General features: G+C 41.1%; 1 protein-coding gene across 4 annotated transcripts in view; it reads right to left on the reverse strand.

The window, feature by feature from the left end:
• Window positions 1-5,712: 5,712 nt before the first annotated feature.
• WIPF2 (WAS/WASL interacting protein family member 2) overlaps window positions 5,713-15,469 on the reverse strand; it is a 39,583-nt gene continuing 29,826 nt past the window's right edge. For all 4 annotated transcript variants that reach the window (XM_079132906.1, XM_079132907.1, XM_079132908.1 and 1 more), the window contains exons 6-8: window positions 8,115-8,324; window positions 6,476-6,577; window positions 5,713-6,127 (exon numbers count right to left, since the gene is read on the reverse strand). In XM_079132906.1, coding sequence (XP_078989032.1) covers window positions 6,087-6,127; window positions 6,476-6,577; window positions 8,115-8,324 — 353 coding nt within the window. In that variant the 3' untranslated portion in view covers window positions 5,713-6,086. The remainder of the gene's footprint in view (window positions 6,128-6,475; window positions 6,578-8,114; window positions 8,325-15,469) is intronic.

Raw genomic sequence — 15,469 nt, forward strand, 5'->3', positions numbered from 1 at the left:
TAACTCCCATGAAGCCTTTAAATACACTTCAGAAATTCCTCAGCTGCCCTGAAGTCTATTTACTAGACTGTGGGGCTCCTTGGAGGCAAGACCATGCCTATTCGTCTTCATCATAGCTGTCCAACACAGAGTAAAGTAACACGTTTGCCAAAAGAAGGATGAAAAGGACATTCTTGCCAAGTAGACATCCACTCTTTGCATGAACATCGTGTGTGTGTTGCTGGATGGCATATATGCAGTCCTTTAAATAGCATACCCCAGCTAGGTACAGTGGCAACACATCTGTAAAAATCCCAGTAACTAGGGAGGGTTGAGATAGGAGGATCAACACGTTGAAGGTCAATTCTCAGCAACTTTGTTGAGGCCCTAAGCAACTTGGCCAAGACCCTGTCTCAAAAACATTAAAAATTAAAAAGCACTGCGATGTAGCTCAGTAGTAAAATGCCCTGGGCTCATTCCTCAGTACCATTCAGTCAATCTCACATCCCTTAATCTAGGGAGTGGAGAACGATTCAATTTATGAGTAAAAACAATCCAGACTAGGCTCCAGTGGTGTCAAAGGTGATGCCCTTCCACAAAGTTATCTTCTAGGACTGTCCAGTTTCCTGAGTTAATATTTAGTTCTCTTACCTCTGTCTGCAGAGTACTAGGAAGTCAATAGGCAACTTCCTTCCAGTTAGCTAGTTCATGGCTAAACTGGGTCGGAAATACTTAAGAGGTACATTCAAAGTAAGGAGCTGTGCCTCCATAGTAATTAGAGTGAACAAACTGGTGTCCTTATCACTTAAACTCGTGATACACAGTATCCATGGAAAGGAAACCAAGCACACTGGAAGGACCTGTCTGGCATCCCCACACACCAGCAATACCATCCCAGGTGAGCAAAGAAACCTTATAGGGTTAGGAAGTTGAGGGTCACTTAGGCAAGCTCCATTTGTGAGCTATTTAAAGTCAGGAAGAACAATTAAATCAATAAATAGGTAGTTTATTAATCATATTAAGACAATGATGGGTCAAATAATCAGGAATTCAGCCAATCTGGTAGTATGGATGAAAATGAAATGAGATTTTTCCCCCACCCTCCCCTCACCCTCTTTATAAAGTTTTTATATCTAAATTATGTGAGAGTGATTCATACACACACACCCATTATGATTCAGTATAGGAAAATGATTTCAAGACCTTTGCTGGTAATGAAAGTTCAAGTTAAGCTCATTAAACCTTAGTGGTTATTGTATCAGCTGACCACGGTAAGCAAAAAATCTCTGGTTGAAATTTTTTACACCTAAAAATCAAAGTTCAAAAAAAACAGCTAAGATTTCAGCTAAAAAAGCAGTGAAGAAAAACAGCCAACACCCATATAAGAATGTACCCATGAGCCCAAGGGCCCTATCTTTTCCTCCACCGTCAATTTGAGATCAGCCATACAACACAGGTAGAACAAAGGGATACAAGGAATGGACACAAGGTCAGGGAGCCTCCTGGGTTCCCTCAAATCATGGGCAAAAGCAGTTCAGTAGCAAATTGTGTGTGTGTGTATGTGTATATATATGTGTGTGTGTGTATATATATATGTATGTGTGTGTATATATATATATATATTTGTACAACATTTAAAATAATGACTTTCAGGATCTCCTAGTCAGCATGACTAACCAGAACTGCAATTTTCAAAACATAGTGGAAGAGGAGAGAAAACTCTCAGGAACTGCGATACTGCTTCTGTGTAAGTCAGTACATCTGCCTGCTCAAGTGACCTGGAATCGAAGCATCACACTTACCCAGAATATGAGACAATAGGTTTTCTTCCCTCTCTATGCCACCACTTTTGGTAGTATTCCAGACAAGAGTAACACAATTTTCAGTTTTTTGTCTTTGTTTTTAAGCAAGGTTTAATTAAACTGCACAGCATTTAGAAGAAAGAAATGTAACAAAGAATTGAACCTGAGACCAGATTACACATTTTAGAGGGGGAAGGGGGAAAAAAAAATCAGTGCTATTTGGGAAAGGGAGCACTGAAATCAGAATATATTCTCCAAAATAAATCATACAATAAATTATGTTTTAAAATAGTGAATCCACATGTAGATGGATGGACACATACACACACACATGCACACACACCATTCTAGTCTTTTATTCAGTGTTACTGCGACTTCCATGTTGGTCACTGTGGAAAAGGACAAAGGTTAGACAAGAGAAAAGAATGTTAAGCACCCTCAGCCACCAGTGGAATGAGATTTAAGACAATTAGAGAAGGAACCCACCAAGTAGTCACAAACTAGAGTAGAAAAGTAGGAAACAGCAATTATCAAGGAAGATTTTAATTACTTCAGAGGGAAAGGAAGAAAGCACAGAAATCTAACAGAGTAAAGGCACAATGAACGTGGAGTTGAATGGAACCAAACCCTTCCTTCAGTCAGTTTATCCTTTTTTTCTTCTTTTGCATGTGATTTTGAAAGGTGGTTTATATAGTTTTGTTTCATGTTGTTTTTAAGAGCTGAGTCTTGAAGGCAGAGCTATAATGCTCACCCCTCTTCCCTCCCATTCCCTAATTAGGGTGGCTTAACAGAAAGCCACCTTGACTACATAGCTAGGGACTAATATTCAACAGGGAAAGAAAGACTACAACTGGAATGTGAAGAATCTGACTCGCAGTAGATTGTAGGTTGGGTTTTCCAGGACAGCTCAGTGTAATGCCATCAAAGGGCCTCTGATGCCCACACTCCACCCCCCCAGAGCTTCACAGAAGGGAAGAACCCTGGAGTCACACTTCTCCCCCACTCCTATAAGCACTCAGCCTACAGATTATTTCAAGTGATCAGGAGAATTAAAACACACCCCAACCCTGAGTTGCTCTGTAGCAAGTCTATTTACAATTTTTTTCTTCTCAACCATCTACCTGGAGGTAAAATCTGGGTTTCAAGCTGAGAAGCCAAAGGGTGAGGGGAGTCCCTCAGTGCAATTGCCAGTTTCCTTGCCTTTGTCAATTAAGAGGGCTGGGACAAATCCCTGGAGACAGCAGCCTCGTGTCCATCAGCTGATATAGTCCTAGGCTCTTACTCTGCTGGTGTAGGCTGTGAAAATGGTGGGGCTATGCAGCTGGATCAAATCCCCATGACAAAGAAAACCATACCTGGAATATCAATATGCCTTGGTCCAGGTTTGGTGACCAGAGAAGGGGAAGATGGGCATCTAGCTCATTTAAAAACCTGGAGGTCACTGCCCTGCTTCCTAGAAAGGGCAGTTAAGAAACAACTATTACGTTTTTCCCACTAAGGAAAAACATTACAAAACCAAGCCCACACAATGGCTGTTAACACAGCTTCTCAGATACTTAGCGGGGCAATGTCTCTTCCCTCCAGGAGTAGACAAGGGAGTTAATGGGACTGGGCTATAGCCTCAACATGAGACCACCCGATCTTTCACTGAAGAGATGACATCCCCACGAGCAGATAAAAAGAACAGTTTTAAAGGTGAGACGTTTTAGTGCTCTTACAGCTGGCCCACCTTAAACCTATATTACAAGCTCTGTACAACATACAAAATAGACCAATAATTATGAGGATCACATTCCCATCTTCAATAGCAAATATACATGATAATAAATCTGTTATTAACAGTGGGACGAAATAATGTATAAGGCAAACACATTTAAATAGGTGCTGTCATTAATGTGTTCTGAAGGAGAAAAGCCATTTGATTAGATCTATATCCAGGCCTTTCTGTTTTTCATGAGGCCAAGACAATTAAGTACAATCAATACCCATGTGACACAGTCCAAATGCTGGGGAAAATGAGTGGTAGCACGGCATGGGGAGGAAGCTATCAGCCCCAATGAAAAGTGGGGGTTTGGTTTTATTTATGATACTTATTTTGATGCTCTATGTTTGAATAAAAGAAAAAGAAAGACACACTTTGATCAACATTGTACAAAAGGCATCAACTCCCATTTCAAAAATAAATGGGAAGACTTCACAGTCAAAGTTCAGTAACCTGTCAGCATCTACGCTGGAACTGTGCTGCAGTAACAATTCTCGTATTCTCCTCTCTCTCAGTTCTAGTCATTTCAGGATGCTGGGAAATGTCTGGAAGGTAACTGCTAACAGATTTGAAAACAAGCATGATAAATAATGATTTAAAAAGTCTGGTGACAAGCCAAGTGTGGTGATGCATGCCTGTAATTCCAGTGGCTCGGGAGGCTGAGGCAGGAGGATCATGAGTTCAAAGCCAGCCTTATCAATGTCAAGGTGCTAAGCAACTCAGTGAGACCCTGTCCTCTAAGTAAAATACAAAATAGGGCTGGGGATGTGGCTCAGTGGTTGAGTGTCTCTGAGTTCAATCCCCAGTAACCCCCCTCCCCGCAAAAAAAAAAGTCTGATGACAGACCTAATCATGAAAGTCTGTACTCAGAGTCAGTGTGGTTCAAGGGATGGCAAGGACAACAGACTCCAAAGAGAACCCAAGTTGAGCCTTCCTTCACCCACCACTGGGAAGATTTGGGTTTCACCTGGCATACACCTGTGATCCAATGGATTAAAAGGTCCCTGCGGAAGTTCAAGCCTGTGATGTGTCAGAAGAGGTTTTTAACTAGTTTTCCCCCCTTCATTTCAAAGAACAGCCTGGTCTCCCTGCTCTCATGCCAAGTTCTGAGTAGCCTCTTTATATGGCAACAGCTGTAGCAAACCAATCCATCTGGTGTGTGAAGCCCAGGAGCCCCAACCTGTTGTTGGAGAAGGGAAAGTCACTGTCCCATCGTCCAACCTCAGTTGGACCCTCCATGTTCTCTGTGCTCTTTAATTAAGACCTGGAAGACAAAGAAACAACATATTGCTGGCTACCAGGGAAGATCTATCAGACTGAAGCACACTTCACAAGCAAAGTCTTTGTGCTTCTTGGCATAAAGGAATTTAGAGCATCCCACAAACTTCTACTCACTTCCTCACCCCTTAACTCTGCTGTGTTAGCCCCTGCAGTCTTGGGAAGGTGAGGCTGGTGAAGAAAGGAATGGAAAGAGCTTCCTCAGTCAGATGGCTGTGAACTTCAGCACAAACAGGCCATAAAGTCCTTTGCAGTCCTTTGCCCAGCCCCACCCACAGAGTGCTTTGCCCTTCCCTTCTTAAGTCATTCTGGAGCATGAAGGACTCAAAGGGCTTAGGGTCAGTAAGAAAAGACTGAGGCAGACTTGAAGTTGAGGTTAAGGCCCAGACCCTGTCTTCCTATTTCCTACCAGCAGTTTTTGGGGTTTGTGGATCAGGAATGAATGATGCCCCTGACAAAAAGGAACTTCTCTTTTCAGGTGATGGGACAGAACACTCTTCAGCCTAGCACCCTGAGGAAAGGGGGCAGGAAGTCCTAGAGGACTCAAATGGCTCCTGGTCCCTTAGCTACAGAAAAACTGAATAACTCTAAAATGATCCTCGGTTTATCTTGCCCTCTCCTCTGATTAAAGGTTTAGTTCAACTGATTAGTATTTAGTGTTTATATCCAACTTATCCCTGGGATGGGAGGGGGTGAGAACTGAAATACCCCTAAAAATAAAGCAGACCCATTTCCTTGTCCTTTTTCCAAAGCTGACCTTTAAAACAGATCAATTCTCTGCAAACTCCTTTCCTGCTTCACTAAAAATGCCCCCTCCCCTCCCACCAAAGTCCTGGCCATGCCAGCCTCCTAAATGATGGAATACAATCTACCTGCCAAGCTTCCCCCACAGTGGATAAGAGCAGACAAGGGTACCATTTTCCACCCTGCCCCAAAATGAGTTCATTCACCACAACAAGGCACCTTTCCCCAGAGGAAAGCAGGAGACATGGAGGCTTGCTCCTCTTCTGGCTAGTAGGGTTTGTTAGAGGGGGGGATGGATACAGGATTTGAGACCCTACTGCCGATATAAAGAGTCCAATCACCAAGTCCAGAGACGAGATGCATAGATGGAGGTGAGCTGGAAGGATGCTTGGAGTCTAGGGTTGTTTGCACAGGAGAAACATGGTAGGAGCTCTCATGCAGGTTTCAGGGGAGTGGAGAGGACCATCTGAGAAAAAGAGGAGGTCCATCCTTTTTCCTGAGGAACAGGACCAAGTCGGACTTCACCTGAGAATGGGTGGCAGAGGTGGGGCTCCACGGGCAGCTGAAAAAAACAAAATAAAAAGGCTCTTTAAGGGGCTGGGGTTGTGGCTCAGTGGTAGAGAGCTTGCCTAGCACATGTGAAACACTGGGTTCGAGCCTCAGCACCATGTGAAAATTAGTACATAAGATAAAGGTATTATGTCCATCTACAACTAAAAAATATTTTTAAAAAAATTTTTAAAAAGACCCTTTAAGCTAATTTTTAAAATCTGGGGACTAAGCTGTCTTCTTGTTTTGCTTTGTTTGTTTTAAAGAAAATGAAGATGAGGAGAAGATTTTGACCTGAGAAAACACAGAAATTCTATATTCTATGCAAATATGGAAAAACTTTCTTTACTACTTCTCTCACCTCTGTTTGTTTTGCTGGGATATATTCTCTGAAAATGTTTATATTCTTCTGGAGCAGGAAAATCTTCTACTGGGTGGAAGGAATACTTTGACTCAAAATCATCTGTGAAAAGAACAGAGTATTAACTCATATTGAACTTCTCTGTGCTCCCATAGGCCTCTGACTTATGACCCTCCCTTTACTAATCTTTAATGCACTCTGATGTATGGAGGGCCTGCCTTGCCCAGTTAACCAAGATTCTTGAACACAGCAACAGCAGCACCCAAGGTACTTCCCATGCACAGAGCTGTTTATCTTAAGGAGTAAGTCTTAGAGCTGATTCTTCAAACTTTTCTATCAAAAATCAGGCACATAACAGGAAAATGCTTCCAGTTGTTTGCATGGAAGCACAAAGAAACAAGAGTTTCAAGCTTCAATAACATGAGCATTTTAGACTGTCACCATGGGAAACAAACTGAACTGAATTTACAAATTGTAGAATTAATCTTAAATGGGAATATTTTCCTCCAACTAGTGAGAGATTTGACCACACAGTTCTCTTTCAGCCTACATTACTCTCATTTAGCTCTACAACACCATCTCCTGGTCCCCACTACCACTTTCTATGGCCCCTCCACAAGGGAACTCAAATTTCCTATAGGTGCAGCTTTATCACATTCCAAAGACTTCTTCGGTATGGATGTTATGTTCAAAGCAAACTCCTGGTGCATTTAATAGAAACAGACTGAAATGGTGAGGGATGTAGATGGGAGAGAAGAAAACCACCACTAAGGAATCTAGAGTGTTAGGGATACAACAGAATTTATTAAACTCTAGTCCGGGGGTCCTCAACAGAGGACCAATAATATTCTCTGGAAACCTTTATTTATGGCTCCATTCCACAACTGGAATCTCTTAGGTGGGGGTCCCAACATTTATAAACTTGGAAAAGTTAATCTGGTTGACTTTCTGATCTAGTGAACCTCCTTGTTTTACAGATGATAGAAAGGAGGCCCAGAGAAGGGAAGTGACTACTTCGAAATAACATAGCTAGTCAGTCGTCTCTGGGCATAAAAATAAAATAAAGGTATTGTATTCACCTGTAACTAAAAAAATATTAAAAAAAAAGTGTGGTGTTCTTTTGGTTGTCCCCCCCCCCCCCAAGTACTGGGGAAAAAAACAGGGCCTCGGCATACTTGTTCAATTTTTGCAATACTAGGGATTAAACCCGGGGCTGTGCACACACTAAGAAAGCACCACCACTGAGATACACCCCAAACCTCACTTGTTTAGTTTTTACACTGCAAAGAGCTCTTAGGATACATAATTTCTGTCCGAATAATCCCAAAGAAGAATAGTCTCTGCCATAAAAACTAACCATAAACAATGATCCTTGGGGGACTTGTCATACTTTAAGGTTAGCATGACATCTGCTGATTATACTTCTATCTATTCCAAAGCAACCATGCCTATAATTCACATAAAGAAAGGATGACAATGGGTGGAGCTCGAAGTCTGAGGATAAAAGTCAGAAAGGAACTGCTGCAAATAAAGAATACCTTGTGGCCATTTCCATTCCACACTGGCCATCTGGCAGCCAAGGCACTGGAGTCAGCGAAGTAACCATAGGAACTCTGAGACAAAATAGCTAAATACTCACCCAAGAAAGACCGAACAGTGGTGATAGAATCTCTGTGGCCATTCCTCAGAGGTGGTGGAGGAGGAGGGGGTGGCCCAGCTGGAGTCCTTGAGGGTGGAGGTGGGGGCTTTCCTCTGTTCAGGGGTTCTGACCCATGCATTCGATATGGTGGTGGGGGTGGAGGAGCATCCCTGGCACCATTTCGGATCATGGGGGGTGGAGGTGGAGGAGCTGCAATTAAAATCCAAAGTAGTTAGGTTTGGGTGTTGAGCTGGCAAGGGGAACAGGGGTTTGAGAGATAAGACTGAAAAGTGTCTTGGTGGCTTCCCGAATAACCAGGCTCTGTGAGCCTCTAGGAGCATGTTAAATATCATGTTCACCTTCCCCCTCATACTTATTTCTTGAACAACACTGCCATTTTTCCAGATATCAAGTTTCAGACCTTTTTTAGATTCCCCCAAGTCAGTCAAGATCCCTATCTATTCTTGATATCTTTCCCTCAGCTTTTCTATCCCTTCCTCCACAATTCTAATTCAGATCGTCTCATATTTAGCCTGTTCTGCAAAAGCCTTCCAAGTATACCTCCAAGTATTCTCCTTGCATCCAATTTCTTACTCCTCAAATTTAACTCCCTAAAATACTTGCTTAAATCTCTTCAAGGCTTTTGCATCTCATACAAAGTCTCAAATCCTTTGCTTAAATAGTAAACTATGTCAGTCAGCCTGATCTCCTCTTTTCTTCCTTCCCTCCCTCTATCCCTCTTTCCTTCCTTCCTCTTTTCTTTAGGTACTAGGAACTGAACCCAGGGGAGCTTTACTACTAGCCACATCCCCAGTCCTTTATTTTTTTATTTTGAATCAGGGTCTCACAAAGTTGCTTAGGGTCTTGCCAAATTGCTGAGGGGGCCTTGAACTTGGAATTCTCCTGCCTCAGCCTCCCAAGTCTCCAGGATTATAGGAGTGCACCACCATGCCCAGATCTTCTTTCTTAATTTCTACACTGGGTTAGGTGCCCCTCTTTTGCACTACACAGTGTATTCACACCACTCTACTGTACTGTATCATATTCACTATATGGGCTTCTTTCTCTGTATACTGTGTACTCCCTAATGTCTGAACAGTTCCTTGACCTGTCCAAATGTTCAGCACATGGGAGGTACTTAATATCTGCTGAATAAACCAAATTACTAATTAAAGGGAGAATCTTGTGACTCTCCCTGCAATACTCTGAAATCTGTCTTCCCTTAATACTAAGTCTTATCTATCTTTCAAGGTTTAATTCAAGTCCCATCTTCTCAAGGCTTTCCTAAAGCAATCTACTCTATTTTGAGCTTCTCCATTTTTGGTCTCTCAAGGCATATATTCCAGAACTGTACAGTACAGACTAAATTGAGTGACTTTCAGAATATATATATATAGTAGATTCACCTTGGGAAGTTACATATATCTAGTGTTAAGTCTCATTGCTCAAAATATTTGGGAACACCTCTTCTGGAATTGCCTCCAAAGCCAGTTTATCACAGCCATTAATACTATCATGGGGAGTCACATTTCACTTCTGAGGATATCACACCACCATCAACAACAACAAAAACATTTGTCTGGATATAGTGGTGTGTGTCCTTAATCCCAAACAACTCAGGGGTCTGATGCAGAGGTTCCCAAATTCAAGGCCAGCCTGGGCAACTTAGCAAGACCCTGTCTCAAAATAAAAATAAAATTGGGGACACATACATTTTAATCAGTCACTACATTTCTGAGGGTCAATTCCACAGAAATAAAAGTGTCAATATGACTTTTAAAAAAAGGCTGGGGGGGGGGGGTGGGTTGTGGTGGAATGACCCTTGGTTCAATCCTTAGTACCACAAAAAGAAAGAAAAAAATGTGTAGCTAGCTCTGACTCTGCTTCTTGGTCATTTACAAAAATCAAATTCATCCTTAAAAACCAAAATTTTGCCAAAAGAAGCTGATATCAAAAGTATGCCTAAAGGCTGGGTTGTAGCTCAATGGTACAGCAGTTGCCTAGCACATGTGGGGCACTGGCTTGGATACTCAGTACCACATAAAAATAAGTGAATAAAATAAAGGTATTGTATCCATTTACAACTAAAAAAATTAAATAAATTTAAAAATACCTTTAAAAAAAAATGTCCCAAAAAATGGCAATATTACTGGAATAGGTTCAACAGCATTTAGATTATATATAGGCTTTTCATTAATAAGAGCAGCCACCATTTACTGGGTATCCACAACATTCCAGGTGTTTGTTTCACTATGTATCAAATCTTTAAAAACTCAAAACTCTTACAGCCTCTCCTACAAAGTGTTTAATATTATCCCCCCATTGCACAAATGAGGCAACTAGGACTTAAATTATTTGTCTAAGGTTGCAGATCTAATAAAAATAGACTCAGCACACATTCACTCTTTATTGTCTTTTTTCTTTTTGTTGTGTGTGTGTGTGAGATAGAGAGACAGAGAGAGAGAGACACTGGGGATTGAGCCCAGGGTCTTGCGCATACTAGGCAAGCACTCTACCACTGAGCTACATCAACAGCCCCTGTATCTGCTCTTTGTAATACCTCACATTGCTCTACCTCAAGGATCTTTTCTTCCTAACTAGATTGCAACAGGTGATTTGGAAGTGTGTCTTAACACTGTTTTAGTTATAAAAGTGGATATTATCATTCCTCCTGAAACACTGTGAGAACTACTGTAGGGTGATCACAGTTAAGCGATCACAGTAATGGGATGATATATACAAACACACAAGCAGTCTAGCAGAGCAGACTCAATAAATGTTAGTTTTTGCTTCTCGTAAGACACACTCAAAATGTTAATTCTCTCTCATTCTTTTTAAGATCTGTTTTACGATATGGACAGGGACCTCTGGATTCAATAAAGATAAATCTCCTTAACACCTAGCAGAACTCTAAATCTTGTTTTTTATCCCAAAGTTCTTTTTTATTCCCTAAACCCTAGATTTCTTAGGGTCCTTATAATTTTTATCTACTTGTAAGGTAGAGAGGGTTAGCTAGGTTCACAAGGCTACCAGCTAGACACTGGGCAGTTAACAGTGAGGAATGCCAACCAGGACTGGCCAAAATAGAGTAAGCCCAGAGTGACTGGTTTGGCTCCTCCAGCTCCTTTCTCAGAGACGGTCATCCTAACCATGTCCCACTTTCTCCAATAAGTCTCTGAGCTCTTTGTCAGATCCAAAGAGACTGTTTCAAATGACAGAGCAGGAACACACAGACCCTAAAAAAATAATCAGTTTGCAAAAGCCCTTGAGTAGGAGATAGCCTTTTGGAATCTAAGATAACCTGAGTTTTGAGGAAAACATGATGGGATCAATTTCCTCTCTCTTTTAATTCCCTTAAAAAGGGACCATGTTTTACTCTGCAAAGGAATATTTAAGAAAATAAACAATGTGGACCAATAATGCCAAGTTTTTAGGTGGCTAAGCACTCTGAGAAGGTAAAAGATTCCATGCCCTTTCAAATATAAATAATTCATATAAAAACAAAAGGATGTTATCATATAATGCCACAATATTATCTAACAGAGATAAATCCATGAACAACCTAGATGTCCTGTGCATAAAACCAATAATATTCATCAGCACATTACATTTTCACATATACTTTTGTTTCACTTATTATTTTTTATTTTTTTATTTTAATTAATTAATTTATTTTTGCAATACTGGGGAATGAACACAGGGATGCTATGATACTCAGCTCTTTTTACTTTTTCTTTCAAGAAACAGGGTCTTATTAGGCTACTGAAAATAGCCTGGAACTTGCAATCCTCCTGCCTCAACCTCCCAAGTTACTGGAATTATAGGCAGGCTTGTGCCACGGTACCTGGTTCACATATACTTTTAGTTTATAGATTAAAAAAAAAAAAAAAACTTAGAAAATCAGAACAATCTGCCCATGTCATACAACAAATAGAGCCAATACTCAAATACCTCAGACAAAAATATCTCAGTTTTTTCCCAATGTATAACTCTTAAGAATTGCTGTTCTGGTTACTGATATAAGACATAAGCCTCAACATTGGTGATGGCTGACAGGACAGAAGAACAAAGCTCATAATTTCAACATTTTCCAAAGAAAGCACAGACCTAGAACTGAGAAGTGAGAAGCAAGAAATCTACAAACTTTTAAACTACTCAAACCATTCACATAATGTATTTTTCTCTGCTTCTATTCTTGGAGGGGTTAGAAAGAAAACGGGCTTTTCCCAGATGAAGGGTCTTTTAAAAAATTGTTAAAATTTAAAAAAGTTTTAGGCCAGGTATGGTGGCACAAACCTGTACTCTCAAGAACTCAGGAGGTTATGGTAGAAGGATTGCAAGTTCTTGGCCAGTCTTGAGAACTTAGCAAGACCCCTCTTAAAATTAAAAAAGGGCTAGCGATGTAGCTCAGTAGTAGAGTACCCCTGGGTTCAACCCCCAGTGTATCTCTCTCTCTCTCTCTCTCTCTCACACACACACACACACACACACACACACACACACACACACACACACAAACACAAATTAATTAGTGAAACCTGAACTTCGTAGACTCAAGGGCCACCTTAGGACTACATCCTTATGGCAAAAGTTAAGGAAACATGGGGAAAAGAACATACAGGCTACTGTTTGCCCTTTGTTAGATTGCCAACTCCTAAAGTACAAACCCGTATGTACCTAACCAAGCAGCAGCACAGGTTTATGGGATTTTTTTTTTTTTTTTTTTTTTTTTTTTGGTACCAGGGATTGAACCCAGGGGCATTTAACCACATCCCCAGCCCTATCTGTGTTTTATTTGGAGACAGGGTCTTGCTAAGTTGCTTAAGGCCTAAGTTGCTGAGACTGTTTTTGAACTTGTGATCCTCCTGTCTCAGTCTCCCAAGTAGCTAGGATTACATGCCTGTAGCTGCGCCACCATGCCTGGCTTAATAGGCTTTTAATAGGCATACTTCTTGAAGACAAGACTTTAGTTGAAACAGGATTTTACTATGCTGCCCAGGCTGGTCTCAAACTCCTGGGTTCAAGAGATCCTTCTGTCTCAGTTTCCAAAGTAGTTCAGACTCTAGACATATGAAACCATGCCCAATGACAATATCTTTATCAATGTTCTATACATATAAAGACTAGTATATATACATATACAGCTTAACAGCCACTTGTGGAAGGGATGATTCAAAGTCCAATAATGCAAGGATACAGAAGCCAAAATTTCTGGGTCCAGCAGGCCCCAGAGAACTGTCATGGTCACCCTTACTCTCAAATTTTGATCATATTATTTTGTAAAGGTATCTCATAATCATTCTACTCTTTCTAGGTTTCTTTAATTCCCTCCTCCCCCAGCTTAGGCTCCAATGTCTGTTATTAGAATTAGTCCCTTGTATACACCTTTATACTACCACACTCCACTCTCCCTTATAGTCATACATGCCCCCAAAATGCCAACACTGGTTAAATACAATTCTGCCCTTATTCTGTACCTGCAAATGCACAGCTGAACACGCACTATGCTGGTTACTCTTATTTTAAATATATGATCCCTAACCTGAAGTGGGCCTTTCATGTGTTTGGCTGCCCAAGAACATTTCTTTGGTCTATTCAACTGCCATGCTCCATGACTTCTCTATCATCAAACTGTCTTCTCCTTCCCTTCCATCACTCACAGCTAATGTTCTTCATTGTGAAAACAAGCAAATTAGAAGAAACTTCACAAGTTCTACCACTACACTTGTTTCTGTGCCCGTATCTTCTGCCTCTCCTCCTGTTTCTATGGAAGATCTACAGTTCTATCTAAGACTGACCCCTTACTTACATATCAGAGCCCATCTCCTCTTGCCTCCTCAAAGACTACTCAGGCAAACTGATCCCACTCTACTAGTTTCATGCTCTGCATTCATCAGCATATAGAGATTCCCACAGTTGGATGGAAGAAAAAACAAAAAACAACAAAAACCCGCCCAACCCTCAACCCCACATCTTCCTCCAACAACTATTTCATTTATTGTATGCATGCAAGCATGAACACACACCAGTCTTTATAGCAAAATCTCCTTAAGGAGTTTCTATATCATTATCTCCAATTTCTCTCCTCCTATTCCTGTATCCTTTCCTTCCCTTTCCCTTTTTCCCTCTTTCTTCTCTTGTCTCACTAGTTGCTCAGGCTAGCCTCAAACTCCCGGTCTCAAGTGATGTCCTTGCCTCAGCCTCCCAGTGGCTGTGATCCTTTCCTGCATCCACTCAAGTGAGCTTTTCACTCTCCACTATTTCACTAAAACTACTTAAAAGGGTCTCCTGATGCTAAGACCAATGTCAGTTCTTAGCCTCCAACTTTCTAGACCCTTCTGCAGCACTGAACATAGGTGTTCACTTTACCTTGAGGTTTTTCCATCACTCTTGGTTTTTCTTTTTCCTTCTTCATTCAAAGCAAACCTTCTGCTGTGTTTGCTTCATCCCTAACATAGGAAGCCCCAACTCCAGACCTCTTTCAATCTATACTACCTCCTTAGGTAATCTCATCAAGCATGTGGTTTTTGATGACATTCAGATTAACCTCTCTAGCTCACCCTCTCCCCTAAACTTTAGAGTCTGGCAGCCAATCACCAATTCACTATCTCTTTTTGGATGTCTAATAGGCATCTCAAACTTATTTAATGTCAAAAACCAAACAGCAGTCTTCCCCCAAATCTGCTGTCGTCTTACCCACCTGCCCAATTTACTCCAACAGCCTCCTGAATGGTCTTTTTGCCACTTCTATCCTCCTGAAGTCTGTTCTCAACACAGAAGCTAGTGGTCTCATTTGATGGTAAATCAAATCATACTACTTCTCTGTTCAAAACCCTGCAGTAGCTCCCCATCAGAGTTCAGCCCAAACTCTTCATGAAGTCCTATAATGTTCTCTCAGGGAAATCTAGCTTTCTTATCTTCACTCTTGCCACTCTTCCTATTACACCTTCTCACTCAGTCAAAAGGACAGGATACCCTCCCTACTGCCCCCAAAATGAATAAAGAATACTCTTTAAAAAAAAAAAAAGAATAGTCATGCAAGTTGTCCCCACTGCATGCAATGGCTATACTCTCAGATAACTACTAAGCTTACCCATTGCTTATTTCAGGTCTTTGCCAAATTGTCACTGTTTAAAAAATAAAAAGGGATGGGATGTGGCTCAGAGGTAAAGCACCCCTGAATTCAATCCCCAGTACCAAAAAAACACACACACACAAAAAAAACAACAACAAAGAAAAGCCAGGTACAGTGGCACACACCTGTATTCCCAGCAACTTAGGAGGCTGAGGCAGGAGGATCACAAATTTGAGACCAGCTTCAGCAACTTAGCGAGACTCTATCTCAAAATGAAAAA

Source organism: Sciurus vulgaris (assembly GCF_902686455.1).
Source record: "Sciurus vulgaris genome assembly, chromosome: 3".
Classification (NCBI taxonomy): Eukaryota; Metazoa; Chordata; class Mammalia; order Rodentia; family Sciuridae; genus Sciurus; species Sciurus vulgaris.